The sequence below is a fragment of the Carcharhinus amblyrhynchos genome, unplaced genomic scaffold (genome assembly GCF_965287045.1).
Source record: "Carcharhinus amblyrhynchos unplaced genomic scaffold, sCarAmb.v2.hapA chromosome_351, whole genome shotgun sequence".
Taxonomy (NCBI): Eukaryota; Metazoa; Chordata; class Chondrichthyes; order Carcharhiniformes; family Carcharhinidae; genus Carcharhinus; species Carcharhinus amblyrhynchos.
Genome location: NW_027650091.1, coordinates 67,823 through 95,062, shown reverse-complemented (window position 1 = coordinate 95,062; position 27,240 = coordinate 67,823). Strand labels below are relative to the sequence as shown.

The 27,240-nt window shown below is 47.4% G+C and overlaps 1 protein-coding gene across 1 annotated transcript in view; it reads left to right on the top strand.

Moving 5' to 3' along the window:
* The window catches only part of LOC145339223 (uncharacterized), a 162,140-nt gene that overhangs the window by 68,024 nt on the left and 66,876 nt on the right, over positions 1 to 27,240 (top strand). The window contains 3 exon segments of the mRNA XM_080183618.1: positions 4,504 to 4,769; positions 10,113 to 10,181; positions 24,390 to 24,449. Coding sequence (XP_080039744.1) covers positions 4,504 to 4,769; positions 10,113 to 10,181; positions 24,390 to 24,449 — 395 coding nt within the window.

Here is a 27,240-nt window from a genome sequence, read left to right as displayed (position 1 = left end):
TAACTCGGGAGAGAGTAGGGCTTCTTAAGGGTCGATAAGATCATCTATGTGCAGATCCACAAGAGGTGGGCGTGTTTCCGAAATGAATATTTCTTATTAGTATTTACTGTTGAGAAAGGCATGGATGTTCGGAAACTTAGGGAAATAAATAGTGATGTCTTGAGGAATGTACACATTACAGAGATGGAGGTGCTGGAAGAGCGCATCAAGGTAGATAAATCCCTGGGACCTGATAAAGTGTATCCTAGGATATTGTGAGAGGCTAGGAAGGAAATTGCGGGTCCCCTAGCAGAGATATTTGAATCATTGGCAGCCACAGGTGAGGTGCCTGAAGATTGGAGAGTGGCAAATGTTGTGCCTTTGTTTAGGAAGGACTGCAGGGAAAAGCCTGGGAACTACAGACCGGAGAGCCTAACGTCTATAGTGGGTAAGTTATTAGAAGATATTCTGAGAGACAGAATCTACAGGCATTTAGAGAGGCAAGGGACAGTCAGCATGGTTTTGAAAGTGATAAATCATGACTCACAAAACTGAGTTTTTTGAATGAGTAACCAAGAGGGTAGATGAGGGCAGTGTAGTCGATGTTGTCTACCTGGGCTTTAGCAAGGCCTTTGACAAGATACCGCATAGTAGGTTCTTGCATGAGGTTAAATCTCACGGGATCCAGAGTGAGGTAACCAATTGGATATAAAATTAGTTTGAGGACAGAAGGAAGAAAGTGGTTGTAGAGGATTGTTCTTCAAACTGGAGGCCTGTGACCAGTGGTGTGCCTCAGGATTGGTGCTGGGTCCACTGTTATTTGTTATTTATTATTTATTATTTATCAGAGGGTTAGATAGGGTGGACAGTGAGAGCCTTTTTCCTCGGATGGTGATGGCTAACACGAGGGGACATAGCTTTAAATTAAGGGGTGGTAATTATAGGACGGATGTCAGAGGTAGGTTCTTTACTCAGAGGGTAGTAAGGGTGTGGAATGCCCTGCCTGCAGCAGTTGTGGACTCGCCAACTTTAAGGGCGTTCAAATGGTCAGTGGATAGGCGTATGGATAACATTGGAATAGTTTAGGTTAGAGGGTCATTAGATTGAACATAAGAACATAAGAAATAGGAGCAGGAGTAGGCCATATAGCCCTTCGAGCCTGCCCCGCCATTCAATAAGATCATGGCTGATCTGTCGTGGCTCAGTTCCACATTCCCGCCCTCTCCCCATAACCCTTAATCCCCTCTCTTATCAAAAACCCATCAACCCGCATCTTAAAAATATTTAGCGAGGCAGCCTCCACCACCTCAACGGGCAGAGAATTCCAGAGATTCACCGCCCTTTGAGTGAAGAAGTTCCTCCTCAACTCCGTTCTAAACCACCCCCCCTTTATCTTGAGGCTGTGCCCCCTAGTCCTACTATCCTTTCTGAGCGGGAAGAGTCTCTCCACCTCTATCCTATCCATCCCATTCATCATCTTATACGTCTCAATGAGATCTCCCCTCATTCTTCTAAACTCTAACGAGTACAAGCCTAGTTTATTCAGCCTCTCCTCATAGCTCAACCCCCTCAACTCCGGCATCAGCCTAGTAAACCTCCTCTGCACTCCCTCCAAGGCCAAAATATCCTTGCATAAGTACGGCGCCCAAAACTGCAGTACTCCAGCTGCGGCCTCACCAATGCCCTTTACAGCCGCAGCAAGACCTCCCTACTTTTATATTCAATCCCCCTCGCTATGAAGGCCAGCATCCCATTCACCTTCCTGATTGGTTCCACTGGTCGGCGCAACATCGAGGGCCGAAGGGCCTGTACTGTGCTGTAATGTTCTATGTTCTATGTTATTTATATTAATGATTTGGATGAGATTTACGGGGCATGGTTCGTAGGTTTACAGAAGACACCAAGATTGGTGGCATAGTGGACAGTGAAGAAGGTTATCTCGGGTTGTAACGGGATCTTGATCAATTGGTCCAGTGGGCTGATGAATGGCAGATGGAGTTTAATTTAGATAAATGTGAGGTGATGCCATTTGCTAGATTGAATCGCGACAGGACGTACTCAGTTAATGGTAGAGCACTGGGGAGAGTTACAGAACAAAGAGATCTAGGGGTACAAGTTCATGGCTCCTTGAAAGTGGAGTCACAGGTGGACAGAGTGGTGAAGAAGGCATTCAGCATGCTTGGTTTCATACAGGAGTTGGGACGTCTTGTTGAAGTTGTACAAGACATTGGTAAGGCCACACTTGGAATACTGTGTACAGTTCTGGTCACCCTATTATAGAAAGGATATTACTAAACTAGAAAGAGTGCAGAAAAGATTTACTTGGATGCTACCGGGACTTGATGGTTTGAGTTATAAGGAGAGGCTGGATAGACTGGGAGTATTTTCTCTGGAGTGTAAGAGGCTCAGGGCTGATCTTATAGAGGTCGATAAAATATTGAGGGGCATAGATAATCAATAGTCAACATCTTTTCCCAAAGGTAGGGGAGTCTAAAACTAGAGGACTTAGGTTTAAGGCAACAGGGGAGAGATACAAAAGAGGCCAGAGGGGCAATTTTTCACTTAGCTAAGTGGTGAGTGTCTGGAAAATTGCTGCCAAAGTCAGCAGTAGAGGCAGCATCAATTTTTCTTTTAAAAAGCATTTAGACAGTTACATGGGTAAGATGGCTAAAGAGGGATGTGGGCCAAATGCAGGCACTTGGGACTAGCTTAGTGGTAAAAACTGAGTGGCACGGACAAGCTGGACCAAACGGCCTGTACCCAGTGAGTCAGTGTGTGTGGGAGCCATACCCCAGTGAGAGTCAGTGTGTGTGGGACCCGTACCCCAGTGAGAGTCAGTGTGTGTGGGAACCGTACCCCAGTGAGAGTCAGTGTGTGTGGGACCCGTACCCCAGTGAGAGTCAGTGTGTGTGGGACCCGTACCCCAGTGAGAGTCAGTGTGTGTGGGACCCGTACCCCAGTGAGAGTCAGTGTGTGTGGGACCCGTACCCCAGTGAGAGTCAGTGTGTGTGGGACCCATACCCCAGTGAGAGTCAGTGTGTGTGGGAGCCGTACCCCAGTGAGAGTCAGTGTGTGTGGCACCCGTACTCCAGTGAGAGTCAGTGTGTGTGGGACCCGTACCCCAGTGAGAGTCAGTGTGTGTGGGACCCGTACCCCAGTGAGAGTCAGTGTGTGTGGGAGCCGTACCCCAGTGAGAGTCAGTGTTGTGTGGGAGCCGTACCCCAGTGAGAGTCAGTGTGTGTGGGACCCGTACCCCAGTGAGAGTCAGTGTGTGTGGGACCCGTACCCCAGTGAGAGTCAGTGTGTGTGGGACCTGTACCCCAGTGAGAGTCAGTGTGTGTGCGACCTGTACCCCAGTAATTGTCGCTGTGTCTATCCCTAACCCCTTGTATTTGTGTCTGTCATACCCCTTGTCATTTGGTGAAAAATCTTTTTCAAATATGTTGGTTTGGTGGATTAGCCATTTTCAATGAGTGTGTACAGGGATGGTGCAGGCAGTGACCTGGATATGATTCTCTATCGGATTGCTAGTGCAGACCTGATGGGCTGAATGGCCTCTTTTGGCATTGTCTGGGCCCCATAGATTCTGTGGATTGCTCAGTGATGCTGCACTGGGCCCAGGTAGCTGAAATCATCCAAGAGTGGGGGCCACCCAGGCAGCCTCGCCTTCCCTCAGCCAATGCCAAAATCTCCATCTCCAGTCAGCTGATTCTGTGTCTCAGAGTCACAACCCTGTCCCTTGTAAGAAGCCATCTTCTTGGAGATCCTCTCCACTTGGATCCAGCAATTTGCGGTGTCTATAGTAATCATGATGTGGAGATGCCTACCTTCTTGGAGCTGCTCTACATCCTGATCTGTCCCTTGCCCGGGTTCACGTTGCCCAGTTTCAGGACTCTCCCTTTTGGAGATGAGATGTGAGTGGCGATCTGGGGGGCAGTGTGTAATCCCCATTCGTGTGGGTGGCTCTCTCAGGCAGTAGACAATAAAGATACCAAACCCTGCTGTTTGTCGGGCTACCTGTGGGAGAAAGTTTGAATCCTTTTGAACAGCCAGCACTGCTGACTGATGTTGGATTGGGTGGGGGGTGAGGGGGCCAGTGGTTTTGTGCCCCTGCGGTGAGCCTGCCTGCAAGGCAGTGGTCCAGGTGGCTGTGGAGGTGTTGGGTGCTCACCGTGGGGGAGAGGGTGGTGTGTGTGGACTCCTGCTCAGCTTGCCGGAGAGGGCTTTTGTCTCTGACTGCGACACTGTGAGTATCAGTGTTGCTGGGGCGGTGTTGGCACCCTGACAGATGGAGATGGGGCTGGGAGGGCTCCGTTGTGATGGGGAAATGTCGTGCACTGGAATTCTGCGCTGCTCTGAATCTGGAGGAGAACCTTCATCCGAGCAGCAGAGAACATCCTGTGTGAGCTCTGCGCTGATCATGAATATGGACGTGTAGCTAGCTAGCTGATCCCTCTCCCCTCCCCCCTCCTCCATCCCCACCCCCCCATCCCCACCCCCCCCACACACCCACCTCTCTTTCAGGCTGAGCCTGTGTGGAATAGCTGAGCATCAGTACCAGTGCAGTGTAACGCCAGCCCCTGCACAAGGCGTCAGGAGAACCCTCTCAGGCTGCAGTAGAGGGATGGAGACGGTGGCGAGAGGAGAGAGCAGCCCGCCTGTGGACCAGGACCGGGACCGGGACCGGGACCGCGACGGCAAAGCGACACCCAGCCTCCCAGAGGTGAAAGAGAACGGAGTGGAGGTAACCGCAGCGACACAGTTTGGGGCAGCAAATCCAGCCACTCAAGGTCAGTGAGAAGGAAAACCAGAATAAAAAAAAGGGGGGTGGGTTTGGGGGGGTTGGGGGGGGGTGGGGGCTTTGTTGTAAAACGGGTGCTGGAGATGGGTAGAAAGAACAGGGCTTAGCACAGATGGTTCAGGGCGTAGCTGCAGTCAGGACTGGAATATTCTCGCATGTTTGCCAAAAAAGCTGCATCTTGCAGCAATTTCACCAACATGATCTTTCAATTTGTTCTCGCTCTCCAGTCCTTTTCCTGGAGGTTAGTGCAGCCGAACCGTCCTCCAACACACGGAACCAATTTGCACAGAGCCCGATATGTGTAACCCTTCCTGATCTGCTCTCTCTCTCTCTCTGTCTCTGTCTTGCATTTTATTTTTAAAAGAAAAGCTTCCATTCCACCACCCAGAGCAGAAGGGAGCTGCTCCATTGTGAAAAGCCCAGCGAAGCTGACGGGGATTGTGTGCCCTCCGCTCCGAGCAGGCACGGTGCCCCACCCCAGCTCTCTCACACACACACTGAAAGAGGAATGCTTCACCGTGCCACAGACAGGGACGGGCACCTGTCTGCCCGCTCCCTCTCTACCCCCTCTGACACATTGTCCCTGTTGGATACATGTTCTCTTTCCTGTAAACGCGTTGGCACGGTCGCCTCGCCTCTGGAAAATGTTGGGGTTTTTTTTCCCCCCCCCCCCACCACCCAAATTGTCCAGATTTCTCATCTGATAACGCTGGAGTTTGTCTTTGTCTGACAATGTGAAATATCAGATAGTGAGAGGGAAGCCTGCCTTCTGTCTCCCCCTCCCACATTGAAGAAGACCTGTTAACGAGCTGTCAACTCCCTTACACCTTTCTGGTACTATCACACTCATAACCACCATCACTAACTACCATCACTAACTACCATCACTAACCACCATCACTAACTACCATCACTAACCACCATCACTAACTACCATCTCTAACCACCATCACTAACTACCATCACTAGCCACCATCTCTAACTACCATCTCTAACCACCATCACTAACTATCATCTCTAACCACCATCACTAACCACCATCTCTAACCACCATCACTAACCAGCATCACTAACTACCATCTCTAACCACCATCTCTAACCACCATCACTAACCACCATCTCTAACCACCATCACTAACCACCATCACCAACTATCATCTCTAACCACCATCACTAACCACCATCTCTAACCACCATCACTAACTACCATCACTAATCGCCATCACTAACTAACAAGATGGTGTGAGAGCAGTAGTATCAGTATATAATCCCTGGGCTGACTGAGCTGTTCCTATGCTGCAGATTCTATATAGGGTTCACCTTTCAGTATTACACCCATCAGCATTATAGACTCACTCATTAGAATCATACACCCAATGTCATGGGCCTTATCTACACCCAGTAAGGTATGCTCACCTACCTGTGCATTCTATCCACCTGCTGGGGGCGTATCCACATACATGTTCACCCATTGGAAATGTACTCACCCATCAATGGGGGATGTGTTCACCCAGCCAGAAACCTACTCACCTCGTAGAATCAGAGAATCCTACGATGCAGAAAGAGGCCATTCAGCCCATCGACTCTGCACTGACAACAATCCCGCCCAGGCCCCCTACCCTTAACCCCATGTATTTACCCTGTTAATTCCCCTTATACCAATGGTTAATTTAGCACGCCCAATCAACCAGCCTGCACATCCTTGGACTGTGGGAGGAAACCGGATGACCCGGAGAAACCCAGGCAGACACGGGGAGAATGTGCAAACCCCACACAGACAGTGACCCGAGGCTGGAATCAAACCCAGGTCCCTGGTGCTGTGAGGCAACAGCACTAACCACTGTGCCACCCCTAACGAACCTTTACAGCCATAGTGATCTATCCAAAGATATGTTCTTCATTGGGAACATACTCACCCACAGCAGTTTATGTATTGTCCTCATGTTCTGGTTGCCCATCAGTGCCATTACGTTCATACAATGAGTAAAGTCTTGCTCACAAGGGCAATTATTCTCCCCCATTGCATGTGTAATCACCCAATAGTGTACCTCTCCCACTGGGAGTGCACTAACTCATTGAGTTGTACTTGGTTAATCATATGTTTCTGGGTTATTGGTGAATTATATTGATCTATCGACTGCCATTGCAGAGTAAATCCCAGGAGTACACCATTCAGCCGGCCATTGTCCACCTGAAACTCCCCCCATCTCTCTTCATCTCCCTTCCTTCACCTCTTTGTTTCACTCTATCAATATATCTTTTCATTCCTTCCTTCCTTCCTTAGCTCTGTACCTAAACCACACCCTGGAGAGAGGCAAGTCCCACCTTCCAATCACTCTGAGTAAAATCAATTCTCTGGAATGTCTTACTGGATTTCTAAGTGACTATTTTATATTTATATCCCCTAGTCTTACCAACAAGTGGAAACATTAAATCCAGCCTAATTTTAACAATCTCTTTTTGGTTACCCTTCTCTTTTCCTGAGAAAGGAACCTTTGACTAGTTAATCTTTCCTGATCAAAGTTCTGGTATCATCTGTTATTGTAACTTTCCCAGTATATCTAAATTTGTTTTTATTCATTTACGGGATGTGGGCGTCGTTGGCCAGGTCAGCATTTATTGGCCATCCGTAGTTGCCCTTAGAAGGTGGTGGTGAGCCGCCATCTTGAATCGCTGCAGTCCGTGTGCTGTTAGGGAGGGAATTCCAGGATTTTGACCCAGTTACAGTGAAGGATGGTGAGGGGGACTTCCAGGTGGTGGTGTTCACTTGTCCTCCTAGTTGGTCGTGGTCATGGTTTTGCAAAGTGCTGCCTAAGGAACCTTGATGAATTCCTGCAATGCATCTTGTAGATGGTACACATGGCTGCCAATATTCATTGGTGGTGGAGGGAGTGAATGTTTGTGGAAGGGGTAACAATTAAACGAGGCTGCTTTGTTCTGGGTGGTGTCGAGTTTCTTGAGTGTTGATGGAGCTGCACCCTTCCAGGCAAGTATTCCATCACACTCCTGACTTGTGCCTTGTAGATGGTGGACAGTCTTTGGGGGTCAGGAGGTGAGTTACTTGCTGCAGAACTCCCAGCCTCTGACCTGCTCTCGTAGCCACAGTATTTATATGGCTAGTCCAGTTGAGTTTCTGGTCAATGGTAATCCCCACGATGTTGATAGTGGGAGATTCAGTGATGGTAATGCCAACCATTGAATGTCAAGGGGTGATGGTTAGATTCTCTTTTGTTTGAGATGGTCATTGTTTGACACTTGTGTGGGGCAATTAACAGCAGACAAGGGAGAAGGTGCAAACTCCAAACAGACAGTGACCCAAGCTGGGAATTGGGCTCCTGGCGCTGTGAGGCGACAGTGCTGATCACTGTGTCACCGTGTTACCATGCTGAATATTTGTCTTGTAAATTCTTCCTTTTAAACTGCACCGTTTCACACAGCTATTCATCCAACCAATAGCATCTCCATTTTACAAGTTTATCCATCTGGTCTGGTAATTTATGGCAGTTCTCCTTCATATTAATTATTTCCTGAATTTGTTGCTGATTATAAATTTTCCAAATTGTACTTTCAATTCCCAAGTCCAATGGACTGACCTGGATTATTGCTTTAGAATTCTCATACTGATCTTTAATTTTTTTAATTGATGGGATGTAAGGCCAACATTTATAGCCCTTGAACTGAATGTCTCACTCAGCCATTTCAGAGGACATTTAAGAGCCAATCACACTACTGTGGACCTGGAGTCACATGTAGGCCAGACCAGGTAAGGACAGCAAATTTCCTTCCCTAAAGGACATTAGTGAACTCAGATGAATTCATAGAACAATTAACAATGGTTTCATGGTCATCATTAGACTTTAATTCCAGGTAATTTCTGAGCTGTCTTGAACCATTGCTGTTCCTGTGGTGTAGGTACACCCACTTTGCTGTTAGGGAGGGAGTTTCTGGATTTTGACCCAGTGACAGTGAAAGAACAGTGATATATGTCCACGTCAGGATGGTTTAGTGAGTGACTTGGAGGGGAACTTGCAGGCGGTGGTGAATCTGTAGTTGGGGGTTAGGAAAGTGTTGTTGAGGAGCCGTGTTGAGTAGATGGTACGTCCTGCTGCCACTGTTGTGCCCATGGTGAGGGAGTGAATGTTAAAGGTGCCAGGGTGTCGCTAAAGGAGATTGCTTTGTCCTGAGTAGGGGTCTCGTGCGTGTTGTTGAAGCTGCACTGATCCACATGGAGATTTTCCATCATATTCCTGACTCGATGTTGGACAGGCTCTGGGGAGTCAAGAGGTGAGTTACTCATCATACAGTCCCTAGCCTCTGACCTCCTCTTGTACCCACAGCATTTATATGGCCAGTGTAGTTCAGTTTCTGGTCAATGGTAACCCCCAGGTTATTGATAGTGGGGGATTCAGTGATGTTAATGCCATTGAATGTCAAGGGGTGATGGTTAGATTCTCCCCGGTTGGAGATGGTCATTGTCTTGCACTCGTGCGGTGTACATATTGCCATGATCATAATGAATGGTGGAGCAGACTTGAAGGGCTGAATGGCCTCCCCTGCTTCTATTTTCTGTGTTTCTGATATCCAAACTTGGACGTTATCCCAGGTCTTGCTGCAGGCTGGCAGGGGATTTTACATCATCTGCGGAGTCAGGAGTGCTTCCGAACATTGGTGCAGTCACCAGCAAACATCCCCAGTTCTGACCTTATCATAGATCATTGATGAAGCAGCTGAAGACGGTTGGGCCTGGGATACTATCCTGAGGAGCTCCTGCAGAGATGTCCTGGGATTGACCTCCAACCACCGCAAGCAGCTCCCTTTGTGCTAGGTATGAGCCCAGCCAGCAGAAGGTTCTCCCGTGATTCCCATTGACTCCAGTTTCACTCGGGCTCCTTGATGCCACACACACTCAAATACTGCCTCAATGTCAAGGTCGATCACTCTCACCTCACCAATGTTATGGTTGTGCTGAGCTGGTTGATGCTGTTGGGTTAACTGTACAGTTTGGGATTAACGTAGTGAACTGTTACGATTTGGATTAAAGCTCAAGTGAGTTGAAAGTGTGCATTTAGGATTTCAAAGCTCAGCCAGAATAGTGTCAATTGGAGAGGAGTTAGCTACCTCCTGGGGTGAAGGGGATGAATGGATACGGGGAGACAAGGCAGGATCAGACTATTGAGTTGGATGATTTGCCATGATCGTAATGAATGGTGGAGCAGGCTCGAAGGGCCAAATGGCCTTCTCCTTGCTCCTATTTTCTATGTTTCTGATGTCAAACAGAGTGCTTAGATTTCCAACACAATGTGACCTGTGTCGTACACTTATCCTCTTCCAGATTCTTCTCCTGTCTCTGATGAACCTGTTTCGGATGCTTCTGATGTGAAGAGCACACCATCTTCAGAGGGTAGGTTCTGCCCCGTTCTGTACTGACAACAACAGCTCCCTCATCAAACACAAAGCCCAGAAAACCCAGGGAATGGAAACAGAAAATGCTAGAAATACTCAGCACGACAGGGTCACTGGTGAAGAGAGAAACAGAGTTAATGCTTCAGGTTTGATGAAGATGTGTCTTTATCTCTGTCATTAACTCTGTTTCTCTCTCCTCTGCTGCTGTTTGTCTTACTGAGTATTTCCAGGATCTTTGTATTTTATTTCTGTGTTCTGGAATCTCCAGTATTTTCCCAGTGGAAAGTCCTGGGGCTGACATTTATATAAGATTACCATTCCAAGACAAAATACCACAAGTCCAACATTCTGTGACTAATTACTACAGTACCCACAGCAAAACAAGGCCATTTATTTTCTCATTACCAGCATCAACGTAGGGCTGGTTTCCCCAAAACCATCCCAGATACAGGAGCAGTAATCCTGCACTCAAACATCAGCACTGATACTGTTCCAGTACACATCACTGTCAGCACTGATTGGTCCTGTCACTGGAGTATCTCTCTTTCACTCAGATATTAACCAGATCAGCTTCGAGATACAGACTACACTCTAACAATACTGCAGGAATTAACATTCACGCCCATATCAGCAGGAGGAAAACCTGACCCACCTTTTAAATCCCAACAATGTCCAGTGTTCCTCTCTATAAATCTTGCTGCTCCCCAGTGTGTGCCTTCTCAATTATTCTCTCTTCCCAGTGTGTCCCCTCCAAATCCCACTGCTTCCCCATTTCTCCATATCTATCCATTGTTCTTGAGTGTGTTCCCTCCCGATCCCACTGTTCCACATTGGTACCCTTCCACATTGCACTATTGTCAATATATTCTTGTCCTCTTCATTTTACCCTCTTTTTTCCCACTGTTCCCCAGCGTGTTCTCTCTATAAACTGCAGTCCTGAGAGTGTCTCCTTGAAGTATCACCATTCCCATTGGCTCGTCCCATGTAATGCTCTTTCCCAGTACCTTCCTTCCTATGTTGTACTATTCAGTGTTGGGCCCCCTTTACCTCCCATTATTGCCCAGGGTGTCCGTACTATATCCTACTCTTCTCCAATGTGCCCTTCTCTATCCAGTTTGCCAGGTTCATTCTCCATGTCCCACAGTTCACTGATTGCATCTCCTCAATATATCACACTATTCCTCAGTATCTCTCCTCTATATCCCACTACTCTCTACTCATCATCTCTGTGTCCCACTGTTCCCCAGTCTGTGTGCTCCATATCCCCGTGATTCCCAATGTTTCCTCTTCATATGCCACTCTTCCCAGCATGTTATCTCATACTCTACCACATTGTACCGATCTATATCCTGTTGCCCTCCAGCGTCTCCTGTCTACACTTAAGTTCCCACAGGTGACCCCTCAATATCCCACTGTTTGTCGTATGCCCCTATATTAGCCTACTGTTCTTGAATATACATCCCTCTTTGTTACAATAGCATGTCAGCTTCATAGGTTTCCTGTGATCCCTCTAATTACTGTTCCCAGTGCAGTCATCTCTACATTTCACTCTTTCCCCATTGCGTTCCTGCCTAAGTCCCACTATTCCCTACTGGGTCCTCTCTTTGTCCCATTGTTGCCCAGTTTGTCTCCTCCCTATAGGGAACGGTGCCCCATTGTGAGTTCTCCTTATCAGATTGTGACTGAGACTGTCTCCTCTACTCTCCACTATGGATCCATTGCGTTGTCTATGTGTATCCATTCCTGAATGTGCCCCATCCATGCACCAAGCTGTACCAAAATGTATCCCTACCTACATCCCACTCTTCCCCAGTGTGTTAACTCTGCATCCCACCGTGCACAGTGAGTTCCCCACATATCCTCCCCTTATTACTAACTACTGTTGACTATGCCCTCTCTACATCTCACTGTCCTCCACTCTGCCCCCTCTATATCCAACTGTTCCCCTGTGTCATCTCTATGCAATTGTTTCTAATCTAACCCTTTCTAAATGCTAACCAGAATAGAAATTGGAAGATAGGGAGGATCAGTGCGTGTTTTGAGACGTGAAGCAGGACCGAGAGCTTTAGATTTTTGGGACATTCTTTGGCAGGAAGGACTTATTCAAAACAGGCAGCTTTCTCCTCACCAGGACTGGGGCGAGTGTCCATGCGGGGAGGCTAATTAGTGCGATTGGGAGGACTTAAACTAAATAGCATGAAGCTGAGTGCTGGCATGCTGAAGTTAAAGTGAGGGAGGAAGGTGTAAAAAGGAATGAGAGTGCTGGAATCTCCAGGAGAAGGAAATAGTTCCATGTTACATAGGAGTAAATTAAGAAAGAGTGCAAGGAATACAAAGAGAGGTTTGGAATGTGCGCACAACATGAGGGGAATACAGCAACTCAGCAATATCCATGTGGGAATATGATGTAGTCACCGTAATGGATTAACAATAATGAAAAACGTGTGTTTAATATTGAAAGTGTTCAGAAAAGATAGAGAAAGGAGGGAGGGAAGGAGGCACTGAAAAGGGACAACATTGGAAAGAGAGGATGTCATAGAATCATCGAACACTACAGCACAAACAGGCCCTTCGGCCCACAAGTTGCACCGATCTTATCTCTACCTACTAGGCTTATCTATAACCCTCAATCCTATTAAGTCCCATGTACTCATCCAGAAGTCTCTTAAAAGACCCTATCGAATTTGCCTCCACCACCATCGAGTCTGCACTGACCTTGAGAGGCAAGATCAGAATGCCTTCGGTTAGAGTTTGGAACAACAAGGATGCGGCTGGTAGAATTCTACTGATCTCCAAATAGTGAGAGAGAAAGAGAGAGGGAGAGAGAGAGGAAGAGGGAGAGAGAGAGAGAGGAAGAGGGAGAGAGAGGAAGAGGGAGAGAGAGGAAGAGGGAGAAGGAGGGAGAGAGGAAGAATCTGCTGAGGAATCACACAGGCATGCGAGTGTAGAGTGACTTCAATTTAACAAACACTGATTGGGATAATCTTAGAATTCAGGGTAAGGTGAGAGGGAGGGTGGAATTTCTGCAGCATATTCAGGAGAATTTCCTTATTTCCTTGACTAATCTATTATTGATCCAAGGAGGAAGGGGCCATTCCTGGATTTGGAAACGGGGAATGAAATGGGCCAAGTGCCTGTGAGAGAACACTGGGCAAGAGTGATCATTGTATTGTGAGATTTAGATTAATAATGGAGAGGAGCGAGGAAGAATCTCAAGTAAATTGGAAGAGGGCAAAGTTCAATGGCATGAAATGAGATCTAACCAGAGTAAAACCAAAGAACAACTGGAAAATCTTTAACAGAACAATGGGCAATCTTTAAGGAGGAGAGATTTTGGTTCAGGAACATTCCAATAGGATGAAAGGTCAGGGAGCCAGAGCCAGGGCTCCTTGAATCCCAAAGAAGATAAAGAATATGGTGAAACAAAAACAGAGGGTGAGTGATGTATTTCAGATAAACTCTCCGTATGAGAACAATAATCTGAAAGGGGAAGTGAAAAAGAAAATAAGACTGACAAAGAAGGAATATGAGAATGGAATGGCAGTCCACATAAAATAGGTCATAGAATCCTACAGTGCAGAAAGAGGCCATTCGGTCCATTGAGTCTGCACTGACCATAATCCCACCCAGGCCCTATCCCCGTAACCTCACGTATTTACCCTTGCTGGTCCCACTGACACCAAGAGGCAATTTAGTGTGGTAATCCACCTAATAGGCACATCTTTGGGCAGTGGGACTTTGGACTAAGGAAGAGAACTCTGACAAAATTCGGTAAAAGCAGAGACAGTAGAGGCATTGGATCGAGACATTGACAGGCAGGACGTACAGGAAAGGCTGGCTATGCTTCGAGTGAACCTGGTCCAGATGGAAATCAATGTGAGGTTAGTGGGAGGGCTTGTTACAACCTTCCAATGATCTCTGGATACATGGGAGGCACCAGAGGATTGGAGAATAGTGAATGTGACATCCTCATACAGAAAGAGTGGAGCTACAGGCTGGTTAGTTTAACCTCAGTGGTGGGTAATGTTTTAGAACCGATCAGTGGGGAAAAATCAACAGACACCTGGAGAGGACAGAGTTAGTGAAGAGGAGCCAGCGTGGATATATCATGTTTGATTAATCACATTGATGCAGTAACAGAGAGGGTCGATGAAGGGAATGCAGTGGATGTTGTCCGTATGGATTTTAAGAAAGCATTTGACAATGTACCACACCAAAGGCTGGTTAATGAAACTGTGGCTCATGGAATAGAAGGGTTTGTGTCCAACTGGATTCTCAAAAATTGGCTGAAGGAAAGAAAACAGTGAGTGATGGAAAATGGTTTTCTTTCTGATTGAAGAAAGTTAGACTGTTATATTCCACAAGGCTCAATGCTAGGATCACTGTGATTTTTTTCATATATAAATGACTTGACGATTAGAATCCAGAGAAAAATTTCCAAATTTACTGATGATACCGAACTTGGAGATGAGGCTAATGGTGAGGATGATACCAGTAGACCAGCTAAATGGGCAGATGGACATTAGAGCAATGTGAGGTAGTACATTCTGATAGAAGAGATAGACAAGGCAATAAATACGTAATGGCCCACTTATAAATGTTGGACAGGAACAGAGGAACCTCAGGGATCATGGACATAGGTCTTTGAATGTGGTAGGACATACTGAGAACAGTTGTAATGAAACATATGTAATTTTGGGCTTTATCAATATTGGTATTGAGTACAAAAACAGGAAAGTTATACTAAAGTCATAGAGTCATAAAGGTTTACAGCATGGAAACAGGCCCTTCGGCCCAACTTATCCATGCCACCCTTATATATTTTTTTAAAACCCCTTAAAGTCCCAATTGCCTGCATTTGGCCCATATCCCTCTATACCCATCGTACCTACGTAACTATCTAAATGCTTTTCAAAAGATAGAACTGTACCCGCCTCTACTACTACCTCTGGCAGCTTGTTCCAGACACTCACCACCCTCTCTGTGAAAAAATTGCCCCTCTGGACACTTTTGTACCTCTCCCCTCTCACCTTAAACCTATGCCCTCTAGTTTTAGACTCCCCTACCTTTGGGAAAATATATCTACCTTGTCTAAGCCCCTCATTATTTTATAGATCTCTATAACGTCACCCCTCAGCCTCCTATGTTCCAGAGAAAAAGGCTCCAGTCTATTCAGCTTCTCCTTATAACTCAATCCATCAAGTCCCGGTAACATCCTAGTAAATCTTTTCTGCACTCTTTCTAGTTTAATAATATCCTTTCTATAATAGGGTGACCAGAACTGTACACAGTATTCCAAGTGTGGCCTTACCAATGTCTTGTACAACTTCAACAAGACGTCCCAACTCCTGTATTCAATGCTCTGACCGATGAAACCAAGCATGCCGAATGCCTTTTTCACCACTCTGTCCACCTGTGACTCCCCAACACCCTACCATTAACTGAGTAAGTCCTGCCCCGTTTCAGTCTACCAAAATGCATCACCTCGCATTTGTCTAAACCTTTGTAAAGTTCTGGTTCGGCCATAACTGGGGGTTTTGCAAGGATGTGAGAATCTTTGAGAGGGTGCAGAGAAGATTCACCCAAATAATCCTAGGAATGAGAGATTTGCATCATAAGGTTTGGTTGGAGAAGTTGGGGTTGTCTCGCAGTCGAGGTGATAGAGGTGAAGAAAATGATGACAGGTTTAGGTCAGATAGTGAATGGAATAGTGTTCCTGTTGGCTGTTCCACCAAGGCTAGGTGAGACAGATTTAAGACGCGGGTGGGATGGTGGATGTGAGGAAGAATGTTTCTACACAACGAGTGGCAACGAGCGGAAACTCACTGCCCATGAGGGCAGCAGAAGCAGAGATGATGAATGATTTTGGCAGGAAACTAGATGGTCAAATGAGATATAAACTTGCTGGGTTATTTCTGGTGATAGAGTGGCGGAGTGAGACTGATCCGAGAGCTAACTAAAACTCAGTGACCCTCCCATGCCAAGATGACTAAGGTAGAGGCCTTCCAATCAGCTGCCTTTGCTGAGTCTGCCCTTCCATGGGTCAAATTTCCTCTTAATCACCTCCCCCCCACTCCCTCCCCCCCATCTTCTGTGAGCTCATCTTGTCCATGAGGCACATCTCCTGTTTCCTCGATCCTACTCCCACTAAGCCTCCAACCAGCAATCTGTCCCTCCTGGGTCCCTTGTTAGCCACTAACATAAACAGTCCTCCCTCTGTGTTGCTCTCTCCTTTAATCTGCCATCACCATCCCTCTCAAAAAAAAAATCCCTTGATCTGATTGTCTCTGCAAACTGCTATTCCGTCTTCCCTTCCTCTCCAAAGACCTACAGCTGCTGCCAACTCCTGAATCCATTGCACCCTTTCTGAGAATTCCATTTGGAATCCCCTCCGTCAGGATTCTGCCCCGCCACAGTTCCAAAATGGCTCTTATCAAAGTCATAATTGCGATTGAAAAGGCAAACTGCCTTTGTCTACCGCCTTTGACACAATGGACCACACCCCTTAAAACAGGATGGAGGAGATTCGTTTCTCTCAGAGAGTGGTGAGTCTCTGGAGCTCTCTCCCTCAAAAGGTGGTGGGAGGCAGCGTCTTTGAATATCTTTAAAGCAGAGCGAGATAGATTCTTGATAAACAACGGGGTTAAAGGTTATCAGGCGTAGGTAGGACATTACACTCAGAACAGCCGTGACCCTGTTGAAGAGTGGAGCAGGCTCGAAGGGCCAAATGGCCACTCCTGTTTCTAACTCATATGTCGATATCCACCTCCAGTGCCTGTCCAGAATTACCCAGCTCAGTGGGTCTGCCTGGTTCCAGTCTTATCAATCTAACGGTAGCCGGAGAATCACTTGCAATGGCTTCTCTTCCTGTCCCCACACACAGTTTCCTCTGCTGTGCCCAAAGGATCCAGTCTTGGGCTCCTACTATTTCTCATCAGCCTCCCATCCATTGATTCTGTCTACACTTCCCGCTGTTTCAACAAAGCAGCCAGCATAATTAAGGACCCCACACACCCCGGACATTCTCTCTTCCACCTCCTTCCTTAGGGAAAAGGATACAAAAGTCTGAGATCACGTACCAACCGACTCAAGAACAGCTTCTTCCCTGCTGCCGTCAGACTTTTGAGTGGACCTACCTTACATTAAGTTGATCTTTCTCTACACCCTAGCTATGACTGTAACACTACATTCTGCACTCTCTAGTTTCCTTCTCTATGAACAGTATGTATTGTCTGTGTAGCGTGCAAGAAACAACGCTTTTCACAGTGTGTTAATACATGTGACAATAATAAATCAAATCAAATCAACATACCACTTTCAAAAGCACTGTGTTAGATTTCCCATGTACACTGGTAACACCCAGCTGGCCCTCACAACCACCTCTCCCCACTCTGGCTCAATGATCAGGCTGCGTCTCTAAAACCCAGCTCAGAATGAGCAGAACTTTCCTCCAGTTGAAGCCATTTTTTCCAATTCCCACTCCAAAATCTGTTTCCGAACTATCTATTCCATCCCTGTCCCTGGGAACAGTCTGCGACCAACTCAGTCTCACAGAACAAAGAACAACACAGCACGGGAAACAGGCCCTTTTGCCCAACGAGCCCACGCACCCATCTTAACAATGTGTTTTTCCTCCTGACCCATGCCTATGCTTATGGTCCCCCCATTGGAAACCAGATTAAGGGGAGAATAGTTCAGGGACAATTTGTTTACACCAATCAGCCTAAGAGCACATCTTTGGGGTGTGGGAGGAAACCAGAGCACCCGGAGAAAACCCACGCAAGCACGGGGAGAATGCGCAAACTCCCACAGACACCAGCCCAAATCCATGTATCTGCACAGCAAACAGTGATAGTCACTGAGCTGTCGTGGTGCCCATCAACTGGTCCAGTTTTAAGCATACACTAACGACGCAAAGTACTAGGCTACCCTCGAAACATCCAAGAGCAGCCCACGCACGACCCACCGTGTGCATGCCCCTCGTAATACAACGACGCACCCACGGAGTAAAAGAGAAAAACATCAACACATGTAGCATTAGATTTCCTGGAACGTCCCGAGGCTCTTTGTAATCTTGGTGCCTTTGTTGATCCGCAGATAAGTGGCCCGCCATGTATTCTCAACATCACCACGACTGCCAATTTCCACCTCGGTAACACCACCCGACTCTCTCCCGACCTCAGTCCCTCTGTTACTGATGCCTTTATCTTCTAGTTCAACTATTCCGACACACTCCTCGCTGGTAAATGCATTCCCTAAACAGGACTTCATCCGAAACCCTGTTTTAACTTGTACCGAGTTGTCCTGTTAGCCCTGTGCTCACTGACCAACATTGCCTCCTGCTCAAATACCTGTAAGGAAGAACGAGAGGTGCAAGTGTAGAAGCTCTGGATGGGATTTAACAAGGGTGGATGCTTATAGGGTGTTTCTCCTTGTGGGAGAGGCTAAAATTGGGGGTATGGTTTCAAAATGAGGGCTCTCGCACGGAGATGAGGAGAAATATTTTCCCATCGGTCAGTGGAATTTCCTTTTCAGACAGGTGGTAAAGGCTGCGCCTTTAAGGCAGAGTTAGGTAGATTCCGGATGGTGTAGGGGATCAGAGGACACGCGAGTAGACAGGAAAGTCAAGTTTAGGCCACAATGATAACAGCCACGATTCAATCAAATAGCAGAGCAGGCTTGAGGGGCCGAATGGCCTATTGCTGCCCCAAGTACAGGCATTCATCTGTCTATGGGCTGGCCCCTCCCAATTTCCACCAGCCCCTCGACCCTCTGCACAGAAATATCCGCACTCAGCAAATCCTGCACTCCGAGCCTTCCTGCCTGTCTCCCGGCCCTGCTTTCCCCCTTTAAGATACTACTTACAACCTAACCCTTTGTCCAAGCTTTGTAACCTCTCCAGTTTTATAACGTTCCTGCCAAGAACCTCGTTCAATGTGACCCACCATTGCCCAGACGGGCCCCTCTAACTCCCAGTGTTTCCCTCTGCGTCCCCCTTACGTCTCGCTGTTCCCTAATGTGTCCTTTCCATATATCCCACTGTTCCCCATGTATCCCCTCAATATCCCATTGTTCCTCAGCGAGTTTCCTCGATATTGCAACATTTCCAATATATAGCTCACGCTTTCCCATGATATCATTGTTAGGGCTAAGCGATAGAATCCGTAGGAGGAGGCCATTTGGCCCATCGAGTCTGCACCGGCTTCAATCCCACCCAGGCCCTATTATCGCAACCCCACATAATGACCCTGCTAATCCCCTGACACTAAGGGGCAATTTAGCACGGCCAATCAACCTATTCCCCCATATCTTTGGACTGTGGGGGGAAACTGGAGCACCCGGAGGAAACCCACGCAGACACGGGGAGAATGTGCAAACTCCACACAGACAGATAGCCAAACCGGGAATCGAACCCAGGTCCCCGGCACTGAAAAGCAGCCGTGCTAACAACCATGCCATCGTGCCACCCTAAATGTCCTCTCTCTTTAACTCACATTTGCCCATTCACCCTTGCTATATCATACAGCTCCCCAGCATGTCTCTCTACATCCCATTCCGACCCAGTGTGTTCCCTCTGTATCCCACTTATCATTTTATCCCACTGTTTCTCAATGTGTCTCCCACTGTTATAATTTAACAGTGTGCCAACACTAGAATCACCAAATCACAGAATTGTTACAGTTCAGCAGGAGGCCATTTGGCCCATTAGGTTTGTACTGGCTCTCCAAATGAGCATCATGACTTCGTGCCACCCCCTGCCTTTTCCCCGTATCTATTCAAGTAATCATCTAATTATTCGAATGCCTTAATCGATCCTGCCTCCTCTACACTTCCAGGCCGCGCATTCCCGACCCAAAAACACTCGCTGTGTGAGAAACTTTTCCTCAAATCACATTTTGCAAATCACTTTAAATCAGTGCTCTTGATCCTTTTACGAGTGGGAACAGCTTCTCCCTCTCCACTCTGTCCAGTATCCTCACGATTTTGAACATCTTTATCAAATCTCCTCTTATCCTTCTTCTCTCCATGGAAATCAGTCCCAACCTCTCCCATCTATCCTCATAACTGAAGTTTCCCAACCCTGTAAACCATATTCCACTCTTCCTCCTGGTGACCCCTTTATATATTCCAATGTTCCCCAACTTGTCCTTCCCATATCCCTCTGTTCCCCAGAATGTCCCAACATCTTCCCTAATGTGACCCCTTTGTATCCCTTTGCCCCCAATTTTATCCATTTGATGTCCCAATGTTGCCCATCAGAACCCTCAATATATCCTACCGTCCCCAGTAGATAGCTCCCATTGTGATCCTGCTTTATCCCACTGTTTCCCAGTGTATTTTCTCTATAACGAATTGTTCTCCGGTATGTTCCTTCCAAATCCCATTATTCCTCAACATCTCCTTGCTACATCTGAAGGTTACCCAAAATATCCCCTCTGAATCACACTGTTCCCAAAATCACACTGGACTAATCCTGATCCTGTGTTCCAAACAGTGATCGTTTATATATATCCCACTGTTCTCGTGTGTTTGCTCGATATATCGCATTGCTCCACAGTGTGCTCTATCTATACCGGCCATTCTCTAGTGTGGGCCTTAGAGGTTGTCTATTCCACATTGTAAGCCTTCTACCTCTCAGAGAACAGGTTGCCTCGATCTCATTTCCCATCGTGTCCCTCTCTATGGGTTGGACTTTCCAGCCTTCCTCACCCTATAACTGGAAATTCCCACCCAAGATCAACTGATCTTTCCATGATCTCCCCTGCTCCAATTTACATGGCAAGCGAAACGGTAATGTTTGCTCCCAGTGTCCCCTCTCTAAAGCCCACTGTTCCCCCTCTGTTCTTTCCCTATATCCCACTATTCCCCAGTACATCCCCTCTCTATACTCCACAGTTTCCCAGTTGGCCCCTCTCTATATACTGCTGTTCTCAAGTCTGTCCCCTCTCTCTATATCCCACTATTCCCCAGTCTGTCCCCTCTCTCTATATCCCACTATTCCCCAGTCTGTCCCCTCTCTCTATATCCCACTATTCCCCAGTCTTTCCCATCTCTATATCCCACTATTCCCCAGTCTGCCCCCTTCTCTATATCCCACTATTCCCCAGTCTGTCCCCTCTCTCTATATCCCACTATTCCCCAGTCTTTCCCATCTCTATATCCCACTATTCCCCAGTCTGCCCCCTTCTCTATATCCCACTATTCCCCAGTCTGTCCCCTCTCTCTATATCCCACTATTCCCCAGTCTTTCCCATCTCTATATCCCACTATTCCCCAGTCTGCCCCCTTCTCTATATCCCACTATTCCCCAGTCTGTTCCCTCTCTCTATATCCCAGTATTCCCCAGTCTTTCCCATCTCTATATCCCACTATTCCCCAGTCTGCCCCCTTCTCTATATCCCAGTATTCCCCAGTCTGTTCCCTCTCTCTATATCCCAGTATTCCCCAGTCTTTCCCATCTCTATATCCCACTATTCCCCAGTCTGCCCCCTTCTCTATATCCCAGTATTCCCCAGTCTGTTCCCTCTCTCTATATCCCACTATTCCCCAGTCTTTCCCATCTCTATATCCCACTATTCCCCAGTCTGCCCCCTTCTCTATATCCCAGTATTCCCCAGTCTGTCCCCTCTCTCTATATCCCACTATTCCCCAGTCTTTCCCATCTCTATATCCCAGTATTCCCCAGTCTGCCCCCTTCTCTATATCCCAGTATTCCCCAGTCTGTTCCCTCTCTCTATATCCCACTATTCCCCAGACTGTCCCCTCTCTCTATATCCCACTATTCCCCAGACTGTTCCCTCTCTCTATATCCCACTATTCCCCAGTCTGTCCCCTCTCTCTATATCCCACTATTCCCCAGTCTGTTCCCTCTCTCTATATCCCAGTATTCCCCAGTCTGTCCCCTCTCTCTATATCCCACTATTCCCCAGTCTGTTCCCTCTCTCTATATCCCACTATTCCCCAGACTGTCCCCTCTCTCCATATCCCACTATTCCCCAGTCTGTCCCTCTCTCTATATCCCAGTATTCCCCAGACTGTCCCCTCTCTCTATATCCCACTATTCCCCAGACTGTCCCCTCTCTCTATATCCCAGTATTCCCCAGTCTGTTCCCTCTCTCTATATCCCAGTATTCCCCAGTCTGTTCCCTCTCTTTATATTCCACTATTCCCAGCCTGTTCCCTCTCTCTATATCCCAGTATTTCCCAGTCTGTCCCCTCTCTCTATATCCCACTATTCCCAGTCTGTTCCCTCTCTCTATATCCCAGTATTTCCCAGTCTGTCCCCTCTCTCTATATCCCACTATTCCCCAGTCTGTCCCCTCTCTCTATATCCCACTATTCCCAGTCTGTCCCCTCTCTCTATACCCCAGTATTCCCCAGTCTGTTCCCTCTCTCTATATCCCAGTATTCCCCAGTCTGTTCCCTCTCTCTATATCCCACTATTCCCCAGTCTGTCCCTCTCTCTATATCCCAGTATTCCCCAGTCTGTCCCTCTCTCTATATCCCACTATTCCCAGTCTGTCCCTCTCTCTATATCCCAGTATTCCCCAGTCTGTCCCTCTCTCTATATCCCACTATTCCCCAGTCTGTCCCTCTCTCTATATCCCACTGTTCCCCAGTCTGTCCCTCTCTCTATATCCCACTATTCCCCAGTCTGTCCCTCTCTCTATATCCCACTATTCCCCAGTCGGTCCCCTCTCTCTATATCCCAGTATTCCCCAGTCAGTTCCTTCTCTCTATATCCCAGTATTCCCCAGTCTGTCCCCTCTCTCTATATCCCACTATTCCCCAGTCTGTCCCTCTCTCTATATCCCAGTATTCCCCAGTCTGTCCCATCTCTCTATATCCCAGTATTCCCCAGTCTGTTCCCTCTCTCTATATCCCACAGTTCCCCAGTCTGTTCCCTCTCTCTATATCCCACTATTCCCCAGTCTGTTCCCTCTCTCTATATCCCAGTATTCCCCAGTCTGTCCCCTCTCTCTATATCCCACTATTCCCCAGTCTGAGCCCTCTCTATATCCCACTATTCCCCAGTCTGTTCCCTCTCTCTATATCCCACTATTCCCCAGTCTGTTCCCTCTCTCTATATCCCACTATTCCCCAGTCTGTCCCCTCTCTCTATATCCCACTATTCCCCAGTCTTTCCCATCTCTATATCCCACTATTCCCCAGTCTGCCCCCTTCTCTATATCCCACTATTCCCCAGTCTGTTCCCTCTCTCTATATCCCAGTATTCCCCAGTCTGTTCCCTCTCTCTATATCCCACTATTCCCCAGACTGTCCCCTCTCTCTATATCCCACTATTCCCCAGACTGTTCCCTCTCTCTATATCCCACTATTCCCCAGTCTGTCCCCTCTCTCTATATCCCACTATTCCCCAGTCTGTTCCCTCTCTCTATATCCCAGTATTCCCCAGTCTGTCCCCTCTCTCTATATCCCACTATTCCCCAGTCTGTTCCCTCTCTCTATATCCCACTATTCCCCAGTCTGTCCCTCTCTCTATATCCCAGTATTCCCCAGACTGTCCCCTCTCTCTATATCCCACTATTCCCCAGACTGTCCCCTCTCTCTATATCCCAGTATTCCCCAGTCTGTTCCCTCTCTCTGTATCCCAGTATTCCCCAGTCTGTTCCCTCTCTCTATATTCCACTATTCCCAGCCTGTTCCCTCTCTCTATATCCCAGTATTTCCCAGTCTGTCCCCTCTCTCTATATCCCACTATTCCCAGTCTGTTCCCTCTCTCTATATCCCACTATTCCCAGTCTGTTCCCTCTCTCTATATCCCAGTATTCCCCAGTCTGTCCCCTCTCTCTATATCCCACTATTCCCCAGTCTGTCCCCTCTCTCTATATCCCACTATTCCCCAGACTGTCCCCTCTCTCTATATCCCAGTATTCCCCAGACTGTCCCCTCTCTCTATATCCCAGTATTCCCCAGACTGTCCCCTCTCTCTATATCCCACTACTCCCAGTCTGTCCCCTCTCTCTATATCCCACTATTCCCAGACTGTCCCCTCTCTCTATATCCCAGTATTCCCCAGTCTGTTCCCTTTCCCTATATCCCACTGTTCCCATTGTGTCTCCTCTGTATTTGTCTCTCAATGAATTGTATTTGTCGTGTCTTGTTCATTTTCTGATTATTGTTTCATTCTCTGGATTATTTCCGGTCCTGTTTGTTTGGAATTGCTCCTACATTTGGGAAGCAGTGGATCCAGTTGCTCTCACTGCAGCATCCTTGGACCTGGCTCCACAAGAGGTCACAGCAGGTAAGACCGCTGTCAAGCTATGGGTACATTCAGTGTTGAAAGATCGAATAAACCCTGGATTCAGTAATAGATGAGCCAGCTAGCAGATCCCATTGGACTGATCCATGAATGAGCTTGGTGTATAAAATGGGATAGAGTGTATGGTTATTCAATATACACCCCTCCATTGAAGTCCCCGGTATGGTATGGTGTATACAAGCTTCAATGCCAATGTCTCTGTTCCTGTAATAGGGTTTCTAACCCTTCAGGTTTGGCCTGGAGTCACAAAGAATGAGAAGCATCAATCTCGTGGTCAATGGTTGGGATGTTCTGGCCTAGCTGTGGTCGGACCCACCTTGGCTTTCAGCAGGAATGGAAAATTCTGGAAAATGCTTCAGGGAAACGCAGGAAATAATAACAGGGACACAAAACAAAATTCTGGCTTTTCTTTCCATTTCCTTTGAACCCCACTGGTGGTAGAAATATTGGGAGAGGGAGGAAAATGGCAGTCAGGAATCATCTCATTGCTGAATGAAAGAGTCTCTTTCCGATGGGATGCTGCGGGGAATCGAGTGGTCAATGGTGGCATGGGGGCGGGGCACCTGAGGTTAGGAGGTCATGCGGCGATGACACGTCTCAGATTACATCCAATCAGAGTTGGTGACACTTTGCTGGGGTTCCACTGCTTCTGCTCCAAGGACACCTAAAAATACAATTCAAACGAGCGTGGTTGCCAGGAGCTAACTCCCCTCAGCCCCCTTGCTGGCCATGGGCATCGATCTGTCCTTCCTGGAGAGTGCTAATATTGACCGTTTGGGCTCCCAGTCAGCTAGCCAATCCCGGGGTGTGGTTACCAAAGCACCACGGTAACCAAGATTTAAATCGCCTTCTTCCTGAGGCTTGCGTTAGCAGCTACGATTCAGACAGCCCACTGTTTGCTGTGCAGATACATGGATTTGGGCCGGTGTCTGTGGGAGTTTGCGCATTCTCCCCGTGCCTGCGTGGGTTTTCTCCAGGTGCTCCGGTTTCCTCCCACACCCCAAAGATGTGCTGTTAGGCTGATTGGTGTAACAAGTTGTCCCTAAATTAGTCTCCCCTCAAATTGGTGTGGAGTGCCATAAGCGTAGACAAGGGTCATGGGTGGGAGAGGGGACTGACAATGTTGAAATGGCGGCGCGGGCTTGTTGGGCCGAAGGGCCTGTTTCCCGGGCTGTGTTGTTCTTTGTACAATGTTGAAGAGTAGAGTTTCCTTCACTGGGGGCAGCTGACTGGTTCAGCAGACTCTGAGGGAGCTGCCTGACACAAATGGCGTCTTACAGCCTCCTTCATACACTCCAGCACAAAATGGCTGCCGGACCCAAACCCTCACATCCTCCTTCCACGTGAGGTATTGTTTTACAGTTGTACAGTTTTACTGAAATCAAGGCGGATGCTAGAGATCAGGCAGGTTTACACAGTCACACACTCGCGTAGACTTAGATGCGTAACACATCATTGCGTTAGTCCTGATCTGGAAGGGGGAGGTGGTTCCAGTCCCCTTCATCATCTTTTTAACCAAAGCAATTAACCTTCTAAAAGTCTCAGACAGTAACTTGAATGACTCCTACTCTCCCAGGTTTGAGAAGATAAGAAAGCTAGTCACACCTTTTAAGAAAACCACAGGGAGTTTCTGTTTACCCCCCCGGGGCAACGTAAATTACATTCCAAATGTCATCCCATGGCGCATTTCTTTATCTGGGATTCCCTTCGAGCCTTCTTGAGTTTTGACCACATTGCAATTGTAAAAAGGGGCAGGCTCGAAGGGCTCGAAGGCCTACTCCTGCTCCTATTTCTTACGTCCTTAAGATCAGGTGGCTTCTAGTTGGCAACCTTGAGGCACCGTGTGTTCTTTTCAAAGGAAGGTTCGATCTCTGCATTCGGTCCAACATTCTCCCTGTGTGAACACAGCCAGGACGGCGAACAATATTGCCCAGTAATGCAGTCTGAACCAGTAATCTGGGCCTAATCAGAAGTCCAGGCCTAACCAGTGCTTCAGGTCTAACTATAACGCTAGGACTCAGCAGTACTGCAGACCTGGCTGTAGTATTGCAGGGCCTAACCAGTACCATTGGCCTAACTGATGTTAGGATCTGTTTCATGGATAAGGACAGCTGTAGTTCAGTGTGTACGTGTGAGAGTCTGTAGTGAACTGGTTAGAAATGGCAGCCTTTACAATTCCAAAACCCAGTCATCGCCCCTTTTAATGTCAAAACAAGATATAAACACCCACTTCTTCTGAGTAAACAAAAAACACATTTCAATCCACATAGAAACTAGGAGGAGGCCATTCAGCCCATCGAGCTTGTTCTGCCATTGATTTTGATCATGGCTGATCATCAAATTCAACGTCCTGATCCCACTTCCCTCTCGTATCCCTTGGTTCCTTTAGCCCCCAAGAGCAAGACTTAATTTCTTCTTAAAAATCACACACAATGTTTTGGCCTCAACCACTTTCTGTGGTGATGAATTCCACACATTCATCACCCTCTGGGTGTAACTCTGAGTGATCTAAGTCACCCATTGTACACCCACTGTCCTCATTTATTACCAACTGTTTGTTCCACCGGACAGTATCTGCATTGCACACAAGGAAGGTGGGATTTTCCTGCTCTTCCCGCTGTTTTGGTCCTGCTGACGACCCAGCCCCAGGCAGCGTGGGGTGGATTCAGTGGGAGATCCCATCGACTGTGCCGGGACCCACAGGCAAAAATTTAAAAAAAAGACATGTTTTCTTATTTTCCTTGAACAGCTTGGATAGAAACATTGGAAAAGA